The sequence below is a fragment of the Desmodus rotundus genome, chromosome 6, assembly GCF_022682495.2.
Source record: "Desmodus rotundus isolate HL8 chromosome 6, HLdesRot8A.1, whole genome shotgun sequence".
Lineage (NCBI taxonomy): Eukaryota > Metazoa > Chordata > Mammalia > Chiroptera > Phyllostomidae > Desmodus > Desmodus rotundus.
The window spans coordinates 9,157,191-9,174,882 of NC_071392.1; the positions used below are offsets into that span (position 1 = coordinate 9,157,191).

The 17,692-nt window shown below is 44.1% G+C and overlaps 1 protein-coding gene across 10 annotated transcripts in view; it reads left to right on the plus strand.

Annotated features, from left to right (window-relative positions):
• The window catches only part of PDE1C (phosphodiesterase 1C), a 420,549-nt gene that overhangs the window by 353,183 nt on the left and 49,674 nt on the right, over nucleotides 1–17,692 (plus strand). For all 10 annotated transcript variants that reach the window (XM_053926165.2, XM_053926166.2, XM_053926167.2 and 7 more), the window contains 5 exons: nucleotides 603–723; nucleotides 6,431–6,512; nucleotides 10,037–10,157; nucleotides 10,660–10,835; nucleotides 16,979–17,206. In XM_053926165.2, coding sequence (XP_053782140.1) covers nucleotides 603–723; nucleotides 6,431–6,512; nucleotides 10,037–10,157; nucleotides 10,660–10,835; nucleotides 16,979–17,206 — 728 coding nt within the window. The remainder of the gene's footprint in view (nucleotides 1–602; nucleotides 724–6,430; nucleotides 6,513–10,036; nucleotides 10,158–10,659; nucleotides 10,836–16,978; nucleotides 17,207–17,692) is intronic.

The following is a 17,692-nucleotide window of genomic DNA, read 5'->3' on the forward strand; positions in this document are numbered from 1 at the left end:
AGATTCTCATCAGGGCTGAAGTGAATAGCAGGGCTGGTAATAATTTGCCCCGATTAGAATTGACAATATTTCCCTGCAGGAAACTAAATTATCGAAGATCTGTGTGTGCAGAGGCAACACGTAGAAGTCAGTGACCTGGGATTTTCACTTGTTTGAATGATGCAGTTATTCCAGAAATAGTTTTGAGTCAGGTTTTGAAGTGTCCAGCTCCATAGACCTGGAGACCTAGCTGTGACTAATCCACATGTAGGACGACGTGATACCTTTTCCCCAGTTCAGCTGACAGTGGGGTTGAGGCAGGAGAATGGAACGAATTAAAAAATTAAATCTTTTTAGGAACAAAATAGACTGGGGGATGCTAAGAATAGTATAGGAAAGGGAAAAGCTAAAGAACTTACATGTATGGCCCATGGACATAAACTAAGGGGGGGAATTGCTGGAGGAAAGAGGGGTACCAGGTTGGGGGGGGAGGGGAAAAACTGGGACAACTATAATAGCATAATCAATAAAATATACTTAAAAAATTAATGCTTTTTAAAAGAAACCATTATCGAGGTTCTGAGAATTTGATCATTGTGTGTTTGGATCCTTTGGGTTTCCAGGATTGAAAAACCAAAAGCCCTATCCCTGATGCTGCACACGGCAGACATCAGCCACCCAGCAAAAGCGTGGGAGCTCCACCACCGCTGGACCATGTTGCTCCTGGAGGAATTCTTCAGACAGGTACCTCGTAGTGCTGCCGCCCCCCCCCCCCCCACCCTCGGGCTTTCATCACTGGATAGTGTCTGAATTCTGGTTTCCAACAATGCTATGACAAGGACTACTGAGATTATAGCAATTTTCTTGGGGAGGGAGGGCTTACAGATTTGTGTGCGTGTGTGTGTGTGTGTGTGTGTGTGTGTTTGAATCTTAGTTAAATTCTGATTCTCAGAACATTGTGGTATTTCTATCCTATGCTTTCTGTTGGGAAAAAAAAATACCACTTCCTTGTGGCAGTCTTTTGTCAAAATGTCACCTGAGGAGCCCTTTTATTTCTTTATTTTTTTAATAGGTTGACCAAATGATGACCAGTTTGTTATTACCCTGTGGGATTAAGATGTTAATCTTTTAACGGTTAAAATTGATTGGTGTGTTTCTTTCTTTTGAGCTGGCAAGCCATGGTGTCAAATTCCAAAGCCAGGTGTGGCAGTTTGGGGTCAGGAAATCAACGAAAGCCACTGTTCCGATTATATTTAAGTTCATTACACCCGGAAGACACAGGGCTGTGCTTTCAGCCAGAACAGCCAGAGTCTTTTATGGGTACACACGGCTTTAAAACATTTTTTAAAAGGCACGAGAAGTAGGGAAATAGAAAGTAAAGTAAACGTGTAGAACTAAGACAGATGTCTTCTCAAGAGCAGTTGCCATTCAAACCTCTGCTTTGAGATGTGAGGTCCTGAGGTTAAAGGTGTCAGTGTAAGAAATGTGCAAACCTGTAGAGAATTTTTATAAGAGTTTCTTTGAGCCAAACTGATAACAGTTGCCAGGAGGAAGATCTCAAAGGCTCCAGAGAAGGACAGTTTTGCAGTTTCTTTTGTATACTTGGAATTAAGGAAGGAAGGTAAAGAAGATTACGGGAAGGTGGGAGGAAGCAAGGAGGGGATTGGTTACAGGCTAGTTTACAAGATTATGTGCTCCCTTGAGGATGGTTATGCTTCTGAGGGTCCTGAAAAAGAGGCATTTCAAAGACGTGTTCACCTAGATGCACAGAAACAGTGGCGACGGCTTGCTGAAGGCAGAGGTAAGTCTTTCACTAAAGCAGTTATGGGCCCGGGGCCTGACTGCCACCAAGGCCTGCCCAGTGCGGAATTTATGATCGGATCACCCTGTGAGGTCACTTTCAGGTTTATTGTAGCACCTTTTTTTTTTTTTTTGGTCCACAAAGGCAATATATCACATAGATTATGGATCTAAATTATAGTTAATTCCAGTTAATACTGTTAATTTGGTTAATTCTTATTGATTGAAGAAGGGAGACTCACATCATGAATTCAGAGACCTCTGAGATTCCATAGAACACCACTTACTAACATTGGTCTCAACTTCGTCTCAAACTAACAAGAGATATGCTGGTTCACTGGCCACTGAGAGTTTGGAAGGGAGTTACTCTCATTTTAAAGACTGGTTTGACGGAGAAATTGTAGCAGGCATCTGAGTGTTTTCCTTCTTCTGAGGTTGTGCATGGGATCTGGTGATGGGGTGGGACTAGAGATAACACCATGTTCAAGTCCAGAAGGCCTTTTATTGGAGTTTTTATTTCAATGGGTTTGTGGCCTGGGACTAACCAACTCATTCCTCTGGTTCCCAATGGTCTTATCTGTATTTGTGAGGGTTTTTTTTTTTTTTTTTTTGAGGGGGGTGGGTTTAGTGGACCTTAAAGGAAGGTTGGACTCGATGTTTTCTTTGGGTCCTCCCAGCATTAAATGTTCTATGTTTTCCATTTTCTCTGTGGTGCATATGAACACACACACACACACACACACACACACACACACACATACCCCCTACAGTGTTACATGAATACAGCAGCAGGTACCCTATCAGTGCGTGGCTGTTCCCCCTTGCCCAGTCAGCGCTTGGCCTCACAGAGTGGTCCCCAAGGGGAGCCCAGTGGCGGGGGAGGCACCAGAAAAGTGCACGTGTAGTTCCGTCGGAGATACAAGAACAACTCTGCAAATTTGTCCTTAATCAAGGGCTCATCTCGAGCCATTTTTCCAGAAGCGTTTTTCCTGATATTAGTGAGAGCATTTTCTCCAAATATGCGCTCCCCTGCTCACGCGCTTTCTCTGGCGCTGCTTTCGTAATGACAGCCCTGTAGCTAAGAGTGTTTCATCTGCAGCCGAGTTAGATCACAGCTCACTCACGGAAATTTGCGGTATGGAAGCGATTTCTTTTTCTAATTGTGAGAGGGTGAATGTGAGACATTTCTTAAATACGTGGACACCTTTTTCCCAGAGAGGAAACTTGTGTGCATACACAAATGCTTGAACTGAATGAAAATGTGCTAGAGGCAATGAGCAAAGAACCACGCCGACTTTCTTGCCTGTTGGGAATGGAATGTTAGCTCACTGGACTGGAACTATTTTTGAGTAATTACGAGTCAGTAAATTATTTTTATTGCCTTCCTATTTGAACCCAGATGTCAGAAGCCATCGTAAGTAACCCATGGAGGAGAAATGTTGCCTCGCTCTTAACAATAGATTTTAAATCGGACAGTTAAATGGGAAATCTCAATGGGAACTTAGAATTTTTGAAAAAATTACATTTGGAAGTTGGGTTATAGTTCCACATAAGAGCATAGCCTCAGTGCCAATACCAGACCTTCCAGGTTTCACTAAAAAAGTAGGTTACATCTTTAATTTTATAACCATATTTACAAAATCCAAACCACTGCCTCAGGGTGCTTTTCAATGACTTCGAAGAAGTGTAAGTTTACCTTTTTGGTAAATATATGTTATAAAAGTCTTGAGGTTCATTTCCACTGTATTGCTGGATGTTTTCATATTTTGCAAATGTCTCCTGTAATTCTTTGAATTTCTTTTGTCTCTGTGGTTATTTGCCCATTCTTGTTTTACATTTTGTATATTAGTGTATTTTTTCCTTTCTTCTCCATGAAGTTAGCTAATTGTTTTACTGTTTCTTAAATTTTATAATGCCTTAATTCATGTTTTCATTTTTATTCATTCATTTCTTCTGCTTGAGTTTATTTTGTTTTTTTGCTAAGTCCCTGGGTTTCGCGCTCAATTCATTTATTTGTATTCTACCTGTTTAATATTAGAAAATATAGGGCTAGGAGCTTGTCTCTTTCTTATTATGAATCTCAGAGATTTTGACATGCAATATGTTCACAATTATTCTTTTCTAAATATTCTCTAATTTTGGCTTAGATTTTTTTAACCCAAGAGTTACTTCTGATAGAGGTGTTTGCCTATATAATTTTCTGGTGGAAGGTTCTTTTGCTTTCTAGTTTTATTGTTACTTTGTAGCTTATTGAAATTCGATCAAAGCACTTTTCAGTGTTTGGATTTTATTGTGAGATTGGTTTGTCGTAGACTGTGCCATCAATTTTTGTGAATGTTCGCAGCTCCTGAGAAGTAGGTTTATTTCTTACGTGTGGAGTGTAGAATTCAAAGAACACCAGGAGCATTTACCTTATTAATTATGTCATTTAGATATTTCACATATCATTTATAAAGCTGATCTATCACGGGTTGAAAATATTGACCTCTTTAGTAAAGAGGGAAGTGTATGAATAATTCCACAAGGACCAGTAGTTATAGGGTCATAAAATATTATATCAGTCAAGTTGGATTTACCTGTAGAAATACATTTTTTCATATTACTTTCCACATTTTTCCCTAATTCATACATGTATCTGTTCTCCAAAGGGAATCCAATGACCACTACTTTAAAATATGCTTTTAATAGTCGAGTGTACTTGGCTCAATGAAATCCCAAGATGCATGTGTTATGTAGACTTGGGAGCGGGCAAGCTCGTGGGATAAGCTGTTTAACATGCAGTTTTTCAGTAATAAAGTCCGAATGAACGCTAGAAGGAAAGTAGAAGAGGGTAAGGGGGGGATAAATAGTGATGGAAAGGGACTTGTCTTGGGGTGCTGAACACAGACAATCTACAGATGATGTATGATAGAATTGTTTACTTGAAACCTGTATTTATTTATTAATAAATATATTTATTAATATATTTATTAACCCTGAAATTCAATACATTTTTTTAAAAAAAGAACATAGCTTCTCACACTCAAAAAAAATGCTTATATCTTAATAGTCGTGTGGCTAGTGTTCACCACCCCTTCTTCTAAACCACGCCTGTGAAAGTGCCCCCCAAAAACAGCTCGTGCCCCTGCTCTGTGGGGGGTAAGCGTGGGCTGCGCTATGCCGCTGCACACCTCCCATGTACGTTATAAACATTCTTCTTTCTGCTCATACTGCTCCAGCAGAAATAGCTCGGGAGTCCATCATTTTTATCATGTCACTGGAGACGGAGAGCAGCTTTCTGCAAGGCATGCTCGGAAACGGGGGAGCCACCGTGGCCCGTGGGTGTCTGTGTGGAGAAAGGTGCAGAAGGAGCTGAGCCCCTTCAGGACCATTGCTGAGGCCCTTGGGTGTCTCCAGCACCCATGGTGACCCCACTGTTCGGCTTCCTCAGACACCCGTTTCTTTTCCTTTCTTTCAATAGACATGTGTGTCAACTAGCATTCTTTCTCTTTGGTAACCTGCCTTAGAAAGAAGCAGCATTGTTTTTGAACTAGGCCTGGTTTTTGAACCAATGGTAAATAAATGTACTCTTTATTTACTATTAATTTATTGGTGATATTTGTTGTAATCAGGGTATATTCATGTGACAAGTTCACTCAATGCTTCTCAGTCTTGACTCACACATTAGATATACTCGTTGAGAGATGACCATAGTTCTTTTTATTTATTTGCATACATTTTCTCATTTAATCCTCATTGTAACCCGATGAGGTGGGAATTATTCTCCCACATTTTATAGATCATAGAACCAAAATGTAGGGAGAGACAGGCAACTTCCTTTGACCACACAGCTATGGGGGGAAGGCCAGATTCCAGCCCAAGTCAGTACCCATTAATCTGAGCAGATTCGCTCATAATAAAATGAATCAACACAATGTCACTGCTACTAGAGGGTGACATAGGTGCCCTTTCCTCAGTGTGTGACTGAAATGTTGAGCTTCTGGGTCAGGTTTTTAAAAACCATCTCCATCATTATGTAGACTTTCCACAGCCCTTGCTTGTTATAGCGATGATTTCTGGTGAGAATCACGTTTTGTTATTGTCTGACAGGATAAACACAGGCAATTATCTACCACTCTGCTTTTTTGGCGCATGTTTCACCATGGTCTGAGCCCTGTGGGTAAGAGCCCGGGAGCCCCTACCCCACTGTGTCTGGTTTTAGGAGGCACACAGAGAAGAAATTCAATCAGGCTGTTTGAATCTGTGTCTTGAATGCTGCCCATAGCTGGGAGGGAGTCACTGGCTCCAGAAAGGCCATGGGTGTCAGCACAAGACAACTGGGAAACACCCGCGATTCTGACTTCGTGTTGGCTCTAGGCCACAGAATGCATTGCTTTTGTTCCCTTCCTCGGGGGACCTGTCACTGCCTGGTAAGGCTTTCTACACCTCAGCATGTGCCCTTGTAGTTGGATGGAATGACCACTCCCTGGAGGGCCTCGGCCTCTTGGTGTTTTTTGCGCAGAGAAGCAGGCCTCATAAGAACTTATTACATACTGTAATTGTAATAATTAACGTAAGGGCCACTGGACTTCACGGCAGCTGAAGTTGCTATATAAAATCTGAGTGGCTCGGCCTACTGTTCTTAATTGACTGTGGTTCCCTGTTTTTCTAGGGTGACAGAGAAGCAGAGTTGGGGCTGCCTTTTTCTCCTCTGTGTGACCGGAAGTCCACCATGGTTGCTCAGTCGCAAGTAGGTACGTGTTTGCCAGGCTTTGGATAGAAGGAGAAAGCAGAGAGGGTATCTAGACGCAAGGCCACAGGCTCGCAGGGATCCTCTGGCTGGGAACCTAGCTCCGTTCTGCTGTGCTGTGCTTCTGGTTTGGATTGGGGGGGAGGTTGATGGAGCTGCTTTCCCCATCCTTCCCCCTGGAATGTGGCTGGTTCATGGGAAGCCTAGACAGGGGCATGGCTATCTCCATCATTTTCTGCCAAGATTGAAAGAGGTCTCAACTTGCCAAGGCAATGGCAAGAATCAGTGGCAGGAAGCCCATTTCCCATGCAGTGTTGGAAATCTCCCTGGCACTTCTCAGGGATGCTGCCTCCTGCCGTTTCCAGGGCAACCCCATTTCCTGCAGGACCCTACTTCCAGGAGTAGCTCTTTTTAAATGTCTCCTCCCTCCCTCCCGCCCTTCCTCCCTCCTTTCCTTCCTTCCTTGCTTCCTAAAAGCTTTTCAGCACCCTTTCTTTTTTTTTGGTGAGGATAACTTTTGCGCTGCTAATATCCATAATAGATGTGCATTATAAAAACCCTCAGATGTGACAGAGTGTCCCAGTGCCACCTTAGAGGAGTCTGGAATCATTCAAAAAATAAATTCAATGAGGATTTGATTTTTTCTACTTGTGTTTTGGGTACTTTTTCATAATAATATATGGAGTCCTGTTAGCTACAGGGCAATGCCAGGCACGATAACAGATGTTCTAAAAACAAAGACAAATTATACATGGTACCTGCTCTCAAAGACGTGGAGCCCATGTTGGGTGGTGGGTGAGATGTTAGGAGACTAAATCTACTAGAGTGTTCTAGTGGGAGGGTAGAGTTTTGTACACCGTATAATTGGGTACAAAACAGACTGTGTGAATTGTGAGACCCAGAAAGACTTGTCGAGGAGTAGTATTTGAGTTGAGTCCTAAGAGAGAAGTAGGCAGTGACTAGGCAAAGGGAGACGTGCGTGAGAGGTGTGTTAGGTGGCTGCAAGGGCATTTCAGACAAGGGCATATGCTAAGCAGGGAAATTTAAAATAGTCTGGTATGGCCAGGGAATGACAAACAGTTCCCGGTGGTGGGAATAGTGGGCAGAGAGTAGAATGAAGTGAGAGGCATGTTTGGAGAAAAATTGCAGGCCCAGACTGCAGATTACATAAAGAATAGCATGTGCTTTATACTTCCCCCTAGGAGGTGAGGGCACATCTAAAACATTTTAAGTAAGGCCATACATTGTGTAAATCGATGGGCTCAATCTGGCCCACTGCTTGGTCTTGTAAATAAAGTTTTATTATAACACAGCTAAGCTCTTTCATTTGTATGTTGTCGGTGGCTGCTTTTGTAGACAGTGGCAGAGAGAGGGAGTCGTCATAGATATGGCCCATAAAACTTAAAATATTTACTATGTAGCCCTTTAAAGGAAAAGTTTGCCAACCCCCCGTTTTAGAAAGATCTCTCTGTCAGGAGCATGGAGGATTAGTTGGAGGGTTTGTGTAAGATGAGAGTCAGGGAGCCCAGCAGGGTTCCCCCTAGAGGGTGACCCGAGAAGAGACTGGCTGGCTGCACAGCTAATGTAAAGGCAGTACGTCAGATTGGATGGATGGACCTGGTACCATTTATAAGGGCTGGAGGGAAAGCGGATGAGTTCATTCTCGTTTGGTCACGTTGAGGTTAACTTGTAAGAAAAAAACAGTGAAATGCTGTCATCAAATACTCAGTTTCAGCTTCAAATTATACTGCAATTAGCCCTGGCTGGTGTGGCTCAGTGAATTGAGTGCTGGCCTGTGAACCAAAGGGTCGGCAGTTCAATTCCCAGTCAGGGCACATGCCCAGGTTGCAGGCCAGGCCCCCAGTAGGGAGCACACGAGAGGCAAGAGAAGGTATTTCTCTCCCTCTCTTTCTCCCTCCCTTCCCTTCTTTCTAAAAATAAATTTTAAAGATCTTTTAAACAATTATACTGCATTAAGTACAATCCAAATTTGACTATCAGTGTTTCCTTATCAGGATACTATAGGTATTTGATTGAGACAGTTTTTGTTTTGCTGGTTACATTGTAGGACTTTTAGCATTCTTCACTGCTGGGCATTCAATGCCACAATCATCTCCACCTCAGTCATTGTGAAAACCAAATAAGCATTTGTACGTTTCCAAACCCTGTATCCCCTTTTATTGGTATTTCATTTCCTTCCACATTTCCCATGGCTGTGTTAGGAATTTCCACCTAACACAGGGAGTTCCAGGATGTGTATTTTCTCCTGATGTGTCACAGAGCGCAGGGAACTCTCTGAGCTGTTAGGCAGTCATGGTAGCCCGACAGCACCTGTCTCCCTAGCATGGCAGTCTCTCAGAAGCACAGTTCCAGATCTGACCCCTCGCCCAGTTTCTAGTTCTGTTTCTTCCAACTCTCTTTGCCCCTCCCATCCAGATGTGTCCCCTGTACCTCAAAGTCAGCCGATCTCAAACTGAGCCCACTGTCCTTCTCCCCAGCCTCCCACTCCCCGATCCTCTATGTTCCCTCTGCTATGCTGTGGGAGGTCTCTGGCACACCCCACCCATGGGCAGTACCCACCCCCGGCGGCTGTGCACCTGTATCTGTGTGTCTCGAAGTCCCACTTCCAGTGGGACTGGATCCCACCCCCCCTTACCTTTCCTTTGAGCTATTGCAGCTTCTAAAATGATTTCCCAGCCTCAGACCCTCCTGCCCTCCTTCTTCCCATTCATCTCGCCAGATTAATTATCCCAAAGAACATTTTAAAAATGTTATTATGCTGCTGCCCAAACATCTTGAGGGGCTTCTATCGCCCATCAAAGTCCCAACCCCTTAGCCAGACATTGCTGAGTGGACGATGACCTGCCTGGGGGCTCCCTACCCGACTCCAAAAGGATCCCGAAGCCCCAGTCATTCCTCAGAGGCATCCTGCAGTTTCTCCCATCCTTGTCACTTTGCTTATTCCACCCCTTCCCTGAGCCTTAGGGCTCAGCTCAAACATCGCAACCTCCATAAAGCTGTTTGCAGCCCTCTCAGTAGGAGGGAAAATACCCTCCCTCCCTTACCTTCCCAGGGACCTTTATTTGGCTTCTCCTTTGTTTCTCTCCATATAGACCCTAGTGGTCACTTTTGCAGTCATTTAATCTCTCCTGCAAACTGAGCGCAGGCAGGTTACGTTATGCGTAGTGCCTATCAGAACTATGTATAACTATTATATATGTGTAACTACATGTAACTACGTATGCAGCTGTTCGTTGCATAGAGGATGTTGAATCCGTATTTTTAAGCACTTTATTGAGCTATCTACTAAAAAGTCAGGAAAATTCCGTAGGAGAAATGGAGCTGAGTGGCAATATTCAAATGAAGGAATGTATTAAATGACTAAGACCAACCTGCCCTCTCCTGATCTGGTCGGGAGGTCCGGCGCAGGTGAGTTTTAAAAGACAAGACGCATTAGCTTCCCTGGGGAAGTGCGGAAAGGCCCATGTTACTATGTCGTTTCTATGGAGCATCGTCGTTTCTCTGCAGGTTTCATTGATTTCATCGTGGAGCCCACCTTCACTGTGCTCACGGACATGACTGAAAAGATCGTGAGTCCGTTCATTGATGAAACGTCCCAAGCTGGTGGGACAGGGCAGAGGCGTTCAAGGTCAGTGGAGAAGGTTGAAGGCTGGGGGTCAGTTTGGCCTATCCATGAAGATAGGATTCTTCTTTTGGAGGGGGTGGGGGTGTATTTCATAGTGGTGTTTGCCCTACCTCCTTCTTGTAAGGGAGATGTCTGCCTTTTCCTTTCCCCAGAGGAGTAGAAGTTGTACCATTTCTACTCTCCAGGCTGGTCTGTAAGGGGACGACCATGGTCTAAATTATGATAGGCAGGTACCTAGGATAGCATCTCTCCCCATGCTCATTCCGTCTCTGCTCCTGGCAGGTTTAAACATCCCGATCCCATTACTTATTAGCTGTGCAGTCTCAGGCACGTTGCCTCAGTTTCTTTATCTGAGAAAATGTGGACCCATCAGGACCTGGGAATTTCAGGGCCATAACTTGATGAGTGTTAACCATGGGCATACAGTTCTCAAACACTAACCCTCCCCTTCTGGTCCATCTTGACAGACTAATTTTGTGTGTGTAATTTTTCTCTCGTCCTCCAGTTTGAACAGCCTCAGTTCGGCAGATGCAAAGCGATCAGGTGTCAAGAGCGCTGGCTCGGAAGGAAGTGCCCCGATCAACAATTCCGTCATCCCTGTTGACTGTAAGAACTTTAAAGTCACTTGGACTGAGGTCGTGCACGTCAATCGGGAGCGATGGAAGGCCAAGGTGCCCAAAGGTAACCTGTCCAGTAGACCTGTCCACACCACTAAGCACCCACTCATATCACAAGCAGTACCACCCTGCCTTATGGGTGCTGCAAATGAAGTGGGATCTCAGGATAGAGATTCAGATCGCTGAATGTTAGCATCGAGCCTCGTTTTTAAATGTTACTTTTCAATGACAGTTGACATTTAAGTATCATTTTATGTTAGTTTCAGGCATACAGCATAGTAATTAGACAATTATGTAATTTACCAAGTGGTCCCCCGGATAAGTCTAGTACCCCCTGGCACCATACATAGTTATTACAATATTATTGACTATATTCTCTATGCTGAACTTCACAACCTTGTGACTATTCTGTACCTACCAATTGGTGAAGAAGCCTCCACCCTCTTTTGACCTTCAGTATATCTAAAACTCGGTGCGTGGGAGAACGATGCAGACCTCCACGCGTAACCCTCCTGTTCTGTGACTAAGCTCCTCTTGTCTGAAGATTCTGCAGAGGACGGGTGTTGCTCCTTCTTGGTTTCTGCTAGACCATCCTGTCTTTCTCATTCCACATCATGCGGCACAATTATGGGGCCTCTATTCCTCCTTTTATTTAAGCAAAGCCTGTCCAATAACCGCCTCAGCCACTGTGTTGGGACAGCAGGAGTTGTAATTTTCTTACATGCATTTTGATCTTCCTTTCACGTTCTTGATTTCCCATCTCATTACTCAGACCGATCTTCTGAGATGAGGGGAACTTGCGTGTAAATAGTAATTGGCTGAAGTGAACACCATCAAAATTCAGATCAGAAAAGTCATGACTCTCGGTACAATACGCAGAACAATGACTATCCTTGGGTTTCTTGGAAGCTGAGGTTCATGTGTTCATACGTGTGCTTGTGTTGGGGGAGCATGTTCTATAGGATGAGCACACACTGTATACCCACACCGTAGTCTAGGTGAGGACACATCCCCGAGATGAGGTGTATGAAGCCAGGAGGCCCGATTCCAGGGGTGTGGATGGCTCTTGGTGCTCAGTGAAGGGGCTGACCCCAGTGATTTCTGGGGACTTGCCTGCAGCAGTAGTTGTCTTTTGCTAACATCTGTGGAGCGCCCACTGCGTGCCAGGTCCTGCGCCAAGAGTGAAGGCAATAAGGAATAGACTTCCTTGTCGTCAAAACTCACAGTCTCCTGGGGGGAGGGAACATCATTACAGAGTTTCTCTCAAAGGAAGAATGGCAGTCCAGTCAAGGCGTGGCACTTGTTGCTGCCCCCACGAGCCCTGAGAGACCCATTGCAGGCAAGGCGGGTTTTGTCCCCAAACACAATGTTCCATACTTTCACCTCCCGCGGTCTGCGCATTAGGGCGGAAGGGAGGAGGGACTGGCAGAGCAGCTCTGGCTGTTTCGGTCTCTCGGACATCAGGGGCTGCTGCTAGTGTGGGAGAGAGGAGACCTCCCCAGGAGTTGGAGTGATTCAAAGGCCAACCACTGTGACTTATCCACAAAGTCCCACCCAGGCAGCTGCCCTTTTCAGGTGGGGCGACAGGTTTCTGTTCATGGTGCTTTAAAGGCATCGTTGGACCCTTACTATTTCGGGACAAATGTTGCACCCTGAACTCTGGAGGAGCAAATGCCTCTTCCATATTTTAGAAGGAGCCTCTCGTAGTCCATTCTCACAGCCCAGGCTCTGCCAGCCGCAATGGCAGCCGCTCGAAGGAAGCCCTCACTTGTCATCAATTACATTCATTACACTGGAAAACCCAATTCCTGACAACACCCAATTTAAAGAGGTACTTCAAAGTCATTTGTTTGCAATTATCTGGCTTCCTAAAATTACCTCCTGCAACTAATTGCCTGGGGGAGCAGTAGACAGTTTCTTCACCAAGGGAGAACTGGCCCTTTATAAAGGACGGGTAGGTAAACAGCGAATAATTTTTAAATCTATTAGGTATGCCGATAGAGATAATGCTTAAGCTATTTTGCCTTGTCCCTCATCCTGCCTGAGGTGTTCGGGAAGGCATTGTGTAGCCGGGATTTGCAGGAGCCTAGAAGAAGGTGTTGTGCAATACTTAGAGATGGGGAGCAGGGAGAAAGGGGATAGGCAGGCCTCAGGTTATGTGTATTTCGTGGGAGGATCCTTTGGTTATCAAAGCAAACTCCAGTTAGTGGGGTAAGGGAGAATTGAATCCCCACTCGCCTCCTGCTCTTTGGCTCTTTGAGAAAATTCCATTTGGGGGGTGATAATATACATAACAAAGCTGATGCAAAGAAATAATATATGTGTATGTGAAGCGTAGAGGCCAGAGCCTGCACGGGGCTAGTGCCTGAGAGAGGAAAGGAAGGTCGAATGCAAAGTTAAGGCGACGGTGGTAAAATGCGAACCTATAACTAATACTCGAATGTTTCAGCCTCCCAGCAATGCTGGCGACTGGTGGGAAGAAACGCCAGCTCGCATCTGTTTTCCCGCTAGTCATCAGTTTGATTCGCTGATCCCAGGCCGTTTTGCTCATTGTTCTCTTTTTAGAAAACCCTGACTTCACGAAAGCTTCCTGGGGAGGTGGGGGAACATATGTGGCTATTAAATTAATCAGAGATGGGATCGGATTAAAGTCTTGGTTTTATTAATCAATGCGATTTACAAAGCTAGGTAGGCCAGAATGCATAGTTATTAGGAAAGATTAAATTAGTGTTTTTTTATAGCTCCTAGAGCTGAAATATCATTATTCCCAGACAAACGTGCAAAGGTATAACACTTTGCAGGTCTGATCAATGTTTATAATTTTCCATTCATTATATAATGCTTCTTAAACCTTTTTTTCTAGTGTAAGAATACTTTATGTTTAGGTTGTAATGCTGGTATATAAATAAAAAATAGAGAGAGAAAATAATAAAAATCACAATCTCTCTGGCCAGATATAACTCTTGGTGAAACTCTGATGTGGTTCTTCTTCCTCTGATTTCCCATGCATTTATACCCCATAGCTGACTCATCCTCCGCTGAGCATTTTGTTTCCAGTTCTTTATTATTGTACGTAACATCACTGTGAACATGCAAGTCCAAAGTCTCTGAGCCTACCCCCAATTACTTGTCTAGGGTAGATTTCTACACATGGAATTATTTTGTCAAAGTAAATGAAAAAAAATTTAAAGCATGATATCTATTAGCAAGTTTTTCTCAGAAAGTTCTTTTTAAAGAACTTTCCCTCCCACTAGTAGTATAGTGAGAATACCTCTTTTCCTATATTTTCCCCCTTCATATTTCCTATTAAGATGTTAATGTTTTTATTATTGATTCATAATAGCTCTTTACATATTAAGGATGGTAATTCTTCAGGTGACAAAATATCTTGCAATTTTTGGCCTACCTATTTGCCATATGTCTTTTAACTTTATTTCTGGTTTTTTTAAAATACATTCTATTTCTGTTTTGCTAGATATTACCATCATATTTTTTATTGAATTATGTTTCAATCAATGTAAACATCAAATAGTGTGTAGTGATACTCCTTGCAAATGCTGAGAAATTTATTGAATTTTTACTTATTTTCTTCATATCCACTAATTTTTATTGAAAAGTATGAGATTTTCAATCTAGGTGATTATAAGTAAACTGTTATCTTATAATTAACTTATGCTTTAATATTATTATTAATATTTGCATCAAGTTTTATTTCTAGCTTGGCAACAATTATTTTTAAACACCAAGGTTTGCTAGTTTTATTGAACAACATATTTTCCTCATTCTTAAGTTTTTCATATTGAATTTTTCTGTCATCTGGAGCATGTCTTTGGCTACTACTTTTAGAAGGGGCCTGGGGACACCTCCTGCATCCTTAGATGTTGGGGGGTACATTTCTGTTGTCATTGTACATAATTTGAGAGTTCAAAATTCATATAGTATTTTGGTTATGTTTTCAGTTAGTAGTTTCTCTCTTTCTCTCTCTCTCTCTCTCTGTTTGTAGATAGTTTAAGTAGTCATTTCAGAAAATTATACCAAGGGATAACTAGCCCAGTACTATTTTAACCGAGCCCCTATAGTCACATTATCCAGAAAGGCAAATTAAATGAAGAAATCGATGTATTTCTCTGACACCGTACGGATGTTGAGTGTGGGATGGAAGCAGCTCTCAGGAGTATCGTAACTTATGGATGGGGAGGGCTCTGCTGCACTTTAACTCTTTAGCTGGTTCCGTTCGGCCATGTCCTAAGGAGTCACACCCCAGATAGTCTGAGATGGGATTGAACTACACGCTTGCTTTCTGCTAGTCTAGAAGCCTAGGGTGCCGAGGATGTCAAATCTAAGACCCGGAAATTTAATTCTCTGCGCATATGCCATCGCAGAAATCTGTTAGCACATAGAAATTAATTGTGCTCTCACCGACTTTTTCTCATTGGAGAAAAATTTTGTGTATATTAATAATTTCACCCTGAAAATATAAGGGAATCTGATGACAGTGGAACAGGTCTGTCTCCTGTTGATGTAATTTCTTTTTTCTCACTGCGGGTACGCTGGTTTCTGTCTACTTATTTTGAGTGGTATCACTTTGAGTGCTCGTGGTTGACCACACTAATATTAGCTATTTCAGAAATAAGAGGAAGAGGAGGGAGTAGAGAAAGTGGAGGGTAATGCAGAGCTGCCCTTGTGGAGCGCAATTCCTGCAGGGAAGGGAGTCGTGTAGTTGATTATGATGTTGTGAGAGCTACCATTCGTTAATTTAAATATTAATTGCCTGCTGTCAGCTGTCGTTGAGCAAAAACAGATTTGTTTCTGAAATGTGCCCCCTGCCTGGTTTTCATATTTTTGCTAGATTTCCCATAGAAAATTGGTCTGACTCAGTTGTCAAATGAATTTTTCTTGCTCAGATAATGTTTGATGGTCTTTTACAGCACACCAGACTTTAAGATCTTCAGTTTTTAACCATAATTATGTTTAACTCGGGGATGTTTTGAATGTTGAAAGTTTGCCACAGTTTCAGTGGAGGTTCCATGACAGGATTAGGCATTATTTTATCCATGAATGACTTCTCTGCCCCCAGCCTCAGTTTCCCTCTCTGCACAGTAGGAACAGTCATTTGTTTCCTCACCACGTGAGTGGCTAAGGAAAGCAACGTTTGTCAGGTGGCTGGCCTTGTCAGGTGGCTGGCCCCGTCAGGAGAGGACTCGGTGTTCCTACGCTTTCTGTTCTTTACACCAGCCTCGATTGCTGATGCTAGAATGTGCGCAAGGCAGGCTCGTTGGCAGAGAGGGTGAGTCACGCCCATCGAGTACATTCCATTTAGTCAACAAATGCTCCAAGAGCACCTGCTGTGTGTCAGCTGCTGTGCCAAGCCCTGGGAATTCGGGGTGGAGCTGACATTTGACCTTTGTCCTTGGGGCGCTACAGAAGGACGGGAGGAAGTCTGGATGAACGTTCTGGCAGGCCTTCTGTGGCCTGCAGTCTGCAGAGTGTGCCAGCTCTCCGTCTTCTCCTGCAAGTGCATTCGTTTACTCTTTAGTTGTACCTTCTGTAGAAGTCAGGAGACATAGTGTATGATATATGCACGTAATTATGTTATTTGGTAAAGACATCTTTATTTACCTTTTCATTGTAAATTAGAAATACACCCTGTTGGGAAAGTAGAATGTCACAAAATACTGAGTGGCAGTCATTTAAATTTAAATCAGTGCTTGTTGACCCTGACTGTATTAGAATCATCTGGAGAGCATTTACAATATCCTATTTTTGCTGTTCTCCCTCCAGAATCTGATTCGTTTTGTCCGGGGGGGGTGGAGGCCAGGGCATTGGTTTGGATGGGTGGATGGGTGAGTCGAGGAAAGGATGAATGAAAATCTCACCCTGTACTAAGCAGCACATCTGAGCCAGGCCCACATAAGGGCAGCAGAGGTTCAATATTGGTTTATTGCTTATTAGGATTATTACTTTCCCCCCATCCCCTCTTCTAACCCACTGATTCCAGAATTAACATAACTGTGACCAAACTGTATTTATTTCTTGGATATAAATGCCATTGTGAAAAATAAACCCAAAACACCGTAGTAGCACCTTAAGTCACTTCAGCATATTATTGCCAGTGCTAGTAGTAGGTCTTGGGCAAAGATTCGATTCTCCTAATGGCGTGACCTCTCTTTATCTTCTCCATGCCGTGCCTGCCTTGCCTGGACACAGAGGAAAAGGCCAAGAAGGAAGCCGAGGAAAAGGCCCGCCTGGCGGCCGAGGAGAAGCAAAAAGAAACGGAAGGCAAGAACCAGGCGGAGGACGGCGCGGCTGGCGGGGCTGAGAAGACGTCCGGGGCAGCTCAGAGTCAAGTCAATGGGACGCGCCCCAACAAAGGCGGCAACTCTCGTGGGAAAAACTCCAAAGTGGAGAAGTCATCAGGAGAAAAGCAACAGAATGGTGAGTGGCACTGCCCTGGGGCAGGGCTCGCTTCCAGGCGTTAGTGACACGGTGAAGGGTGAGTGGACTGGCGGACCACTGTGCCTGCCAAGGAGGATAGCTCACAGGGCGGGGCTTGCCCCCGTGTCTGGCTGCTGCTGGCCCCGCCTCCCGGGGCTGTGGCTCCATCATCACCTGGTCAGGAGCAGCCTGGCCATTCTTGCTGGGGGAGATTTATTCCTTTGGGGCCCTTCCCTGTTGCTCTGGAGACTGACCGGTGCCTGTGTGCCCACTGGGGAAATGACTACGAGCGATCCCAGCACACTCCTGAGTGCTTGCGGCCACAGAGGGTGACTGGAAGGTCAGTCTCCCGTGTCCACTCTCCCCTGGCAGGCCCTGGCCTCAGTCTGCTGATGGCGCGTTCCTATAGCTCACGTCCATGTATCTGCAGCTGAATTGGGATACGTACTGGGATAACCGGCCAGCCCACCTTTCCTGAGACTGAGG